At 37.8% G+C, this 4659-nt stretch overlaps 1 protein-coding gene across 1 annotated transcript in view; it reads left to right on the top strand.

Moving 5' to 3' along the window:
* Positions 1-4166, top strand: part of LOC113225368 (cytochrome P450 4c3-like) — a 19670-nt gene extending 15504 nt beyond the window's left edge. Inside the window, exons 7-10 of the mRNA XM_026457652.1 lie at positions 1544-1612; positions 2096-2270; positions 3186-3365; positions 3908-4166. Coding sequence (XP_026313437.1) covers positions 1544-1612; positions 2096-2270; positions 3186-3365; positions 3908-4077 — 594 coding nt within the window. The 3' untranslated portion in view covers positions 4078-4166. The remainder of the gene's footprint in view (positions 1-1543; positions 1613-2095; positions 2271-3185; positions 3366-3907) is intronic.
* The last annotated feature ends 493 nt before the right edge of the window (positions 4167-4659 follow it).

Here is a 4659-nt window from a genome sequence, read left to right as displayed (position 1 = left end):
TGGTTGATTTTGCTATTCTCCAATTCAAGGCGCTTTTCTCTCTCGACATACTTTGAGAAGTGAGAACCGATTTTTATTATATTTTAGTGGCAAACTAGGGGATGAATCCGGATTTGCGCACTACCCGGTAACCGATTTCAATAAAACATGGTAATTATATGTAATTCCACGTACTTTTGAGGTCGGTTTTTTTAGTACTCTGTTCTGAGATTATTACGACCCATGTCGCTACCCCCAGTTCAAAAAATACGTTCAGTACGGTTGACGATCGTCGAAGGAATGGTTACCAGAACCGAGGCAGTGAGACGCCTTGCCGCACGAAATCGCATCGCAGCAATTCGCGTCATAGTTTCCTTTTGCCGATTTGCCGATTGCCGATTCGCACTTTTGTGTTTCGGCCTTAAGACGCCGCTGCCGCAACGGATCGTGTGACTCGGCTCTTAATGGTAATGTTTACAGCGACAGTAACAAGCGATCGTGTAAAATAGTGGTATGGCAAATTGTAGCACTTTTCGTGACTACTACATTTTACGCACACTGAAAAATATTGACTTTAATCAAGTTGACTAAGATGATTAAATTACTTACTTAAAATTATTGCTGTAATCATTACACTCGATAGGCTCTGCAGATACCGAAAATATACCAATTGCGCGGAAATGTTTGCATTACTTTAAAAAAAACCTACGGAGTACCATTTATTCAGCGAATCCATAGAATAAATATGGATGAAGGACGATTTACAGGTCTAGTTAGTAAACTTGTGACTGATTTTCAATTATTGAAGTATGAAGGAACGAATGACAAGAATTTTAAAGTGTCTACTTACACTTACCATCACTTACTTAATTTCTATAGTATATTTTGTAATAGATAACATTTAATGGATAGCATTTAATTTTTGTCTTCGAACAATTCTTTCAGACTGTAACAGCACTTGTTCGTATCCTAATAAATGTGCTAATAAATTTATCTTATATTTGATAAAAACTGTTTAAATATATAAACATGGATAATATTGATAAGGATTAATTTGTAATTGTATTCCTTTTAACTTTAATAAATACATAAATTCTATAATATAGCAGATATTTTGTTTGAGTAATTAATTACTCGAGACGTGACGAATCAGAGACGCTTTCTTACGAGCGTTTCTTACGAAAAGCCGTACCTAATTCTTCCCCTAGTGGACGTACTAAATATGGGTTTTTAATGGTTTAAACTTATACGGTAGATGAAAAGGCGTATCTAATTCGTCGTTTAGAGGGGACATACTGGGTACGGTATTTCAGTTGTTTAACCCCTTAGAAAAGCGTACCTACCTCGTCTCTCCTTGGTGGTCGTAGTGTATACGGAAAGCCATATACGCTAGCGGGAACGGGGATTGCCTGACTCGTAAAATACAAGGTCTCGTTGCACTCTGCCTTGTAACTTACTTGTCGTGAGTGATCCTTTACTTCCAAGTCTCTGCAATAATGTACTATTTGTAATCGAATACTATACCATTTTTATACAGTGTTAATAAATTTTTAATCTTCTTCAGAGTCAAGAAGCGACAGCTAAGATAGCCTCCATGGTGCTTTTGATTTTTGCACACCATCAGGACTGGCAAGTATGTGTTACCTCAAAACATTTCTCTGTAGCTTAACTTGTGAAGTAGGTCATGGTCATAAATCTGAAATCACTTGTAACTGCGGTGGAATTCCTTGTGAAAGAGCTCGTCCAGGGAAGACTGCCACCATACTGTTTTCTGCTGTCAAGCAGTAATGTGAGCGTTACTGTGTTCCGGTTTTGAAAAGAAAATGTGCTGGTGAAACTATAGACACTTGACCCTTGTCTACTTCAAGTCTCAGAGTGACGGGTACAGTGGCAGTGCCCCTCAAGTCTTTGTGATTTAAAGCTCTGAGTGGTACTACAACTGTTATGGACAGGCGTGCCGCTTACCACCAGACGCACGACTTGTTCATCCCGTTACCAAGATATGATAAAAAAAATAGTTGTATGTTTTTTTATCAACTTATGGAAAGCGAACACGTGGACGAGGTTGGTCACAGCTTAGAAGATTCCAATAGAAAAGATTACCTTAATTTTTCAGGATAAAGTGTACAAAGAAATTCAAGATATTCTTGGGTCAAACGCAGATTACGTATCAGACGAAGATCTCAAGAAAATGACGAATTTAGACATGGTTTACAAGGAAGCTGTCAGGTATATGCCTATAGGAGCTTTGATCCAGAGATCCATAGAAGAAGAAGTTACTGTAAATGATGGTAAGATTGAAATGAGCGCAAAAATTTTAACATGGAATCCATGGTACCATAACCGTGCTAGGTTTTTAAAGATAGTTTCTTGTTTTAATAAATAAATAATAATAATTAATCTATATATAGTCCCCCTGCTGGGCACATGCCTTCTTTCACGATGAGAGGACATGGGCTATAGTTCCCAGTAGGGTCCAATGCCGTGGAACTTCATACACATCATTAAATTGCTTTGGAGATGTGTGCAGCTTTCCTCGCGATGTTTTCTTTTATCGAAAAACATGATAAATTTCAAAGTGAAGGCATATAAATTCCAAAAAAACTCAGAGGTGAGGCATGCCTGGACGACCGCACCATCCTCTCCTTGAAAAGTAATTGGTCACTCCACTCTTGACTACAAGTAGCAGTAGAGCTTCTTGTGAAAGAGTTCGTCCAGGGAAGTACTGCCACCTTACCTATTTCTGCCGCCAAGCAGTAATGTAAACATTAATGTGTATCGGTTTTGAAGGGTAAGGGTGCTGGTGAAATTACAGGCACATGAGACTTATCAACATATGTCTCAGGGTGACAGGCGCAGTGGCGGTACCCTTCAGATCTTTGCGATTTATAGCTCTGAGTGGCACTGCAACTGTTATGGACAGGAGTGTAACTTACACGACTTGTTCGTCCCGTCACTTGAAATTATAAAATAAAACTTTTTCCTAAGGTCTTGTTATTAGAGTTATAGTGTCAAAATTTCGTCATGGGATTTCCGATTGCGTTGTTCCATCAAATATGATAATATTCAAAAGTACAGACGGCAGTACATCAACCTACACATTGACGGAACTTGTTCCGTTGCACTGGAGTATTCAATCAAAAGTGTATAGCTTGGTGTACTGTTAACTGTACATAGATATCGTTGATAATATTGTTTTTTTTTAGGCGAGTACGTTCTACCAAAAGGAGCATCCTTATTATTACCAATCCACCTAATACATCGTGATCCGCAGTACTGGCATGAGCCGAATAAGATTAAACCAGAAAGGTTCTCGCCCGAAAACGCAAAAAACCGAGACCCCAATGTATTCTTGCCTTTTAGTTTGGGTGCTATGGATTGTATCGGTGAGTATTCTTAGACACGGCGATTTTCAGCAGCGAGGCAAACGCACGTTCGGGAAACGCGCGATTGCATCGCTACAGTTGCGATTTATAGGCGATTGAATCGATGCAAACGCGCGATTGCATCGAAGCAGACGCGCGTGTGCAATGATGTAATCGCTAATAAATCACAAAGACGCGCGTGTGTGTAAAAGTAGATTATTAGAGACTGCATCGCGTTTGTATCCGCTGTTAGATGTAACCGCTCTTAAACTAACGGTAATAAAGCTGTATAAAATACATAAAAGGGTTTTCTGGTCGGTACATAAAAGTTTTTAGCGGCCATTCGGCGGTTATTGAGGCTGCTTTTCTCAAATCTATTGTTTATTTTTCAATCAACAAAGACAATAATTATCATGGCAAGTTACAGCGTCGAGGAACACGTACAAATGATAAAGACGTATTATCAAAATAGGTGTTCTGTACAGATACAGTAAGCAAGAATTACCGCTCATAACGTTGATGCAAAAAGATGCGAGTTAATTTACAATTTTTTGATGTTTTAGGGCGAGTGTACGCTGAATCTTTGGTAAAGCTGATAGCTGTACAAGTCCTACGACGTGTGGAGTTGGAAGCAGATGGAAACATCGAAGACCTGCAATTACATGTCGCCATATCCGTCAGATTTACTAAGGGCTATAATTTGAGGGTTCGACCCCGTACCAAGGGTGTGTGAGCTTTAAAATGGCAAGAAAGTACGGGGTATGAACTATAGGTACATTATAATATCTAATTGTAATTAGTGATTTAAATAAAACTAAACTAGTACTATAATTGAATAAATTTTTTCGACAATTTGAAGTTGACTTTATTCAGTTAACCCTTCGTGTGACATATTCCCGTTCCGGGACGTCAGTCAAAATTAGGTCCACCTGGCAGGGACTCTAGGAGGGTACTTATTTCTAGTTTTCGCTGTTTAGACAGTAATTTTACTGTTTTTTTTACATGAAACCTAAGGACATATACAATATTTTTGAAATCACAATGTGTTAAGCGAACAGATTGCATTGAAGAAAACCCATTTTTGGAGTAAAAATAAAAGTTACGTTGTAAATCAAAAGTAAAGTGTTAAGTTATATAGTCGGTGTAAAGCCCCCAGAATTATTAACCATAACTATTATCTGTTCTAATTTGTGTTTTATTTACATTATATAATACTTCTATAAAATACATAAATATAGTTAGATTCCATCCAATTTTTTTTTACAGCAGAAGCTTTACAAAATGCTTGTATGACATATTTAATTATTATATTTTT

Source organism: Hyposmocoma kahamanoa, unplaced genomic scaffold (assembly GCF_003589595.1).
Source record: "Hyposmocoma kahamanoa isolate Upper Pololo Valley unplaced genomic scaffold, ASM358959v1 160, whole genome shotgun sequence".
NCBI classification, from domain to species: Eukaryota; Metazoa; Arthropoda; class Insecta; order Lepidoptera; family Cosmopterigidae; genus Hyposmocoma; species Hyposmocoma kahamanoa.
The sequence above is the reverse complement of the archived record's forward strand: the minus strand, read 5'-3'. Positions and strand labels throughout refer to the sequence as shown.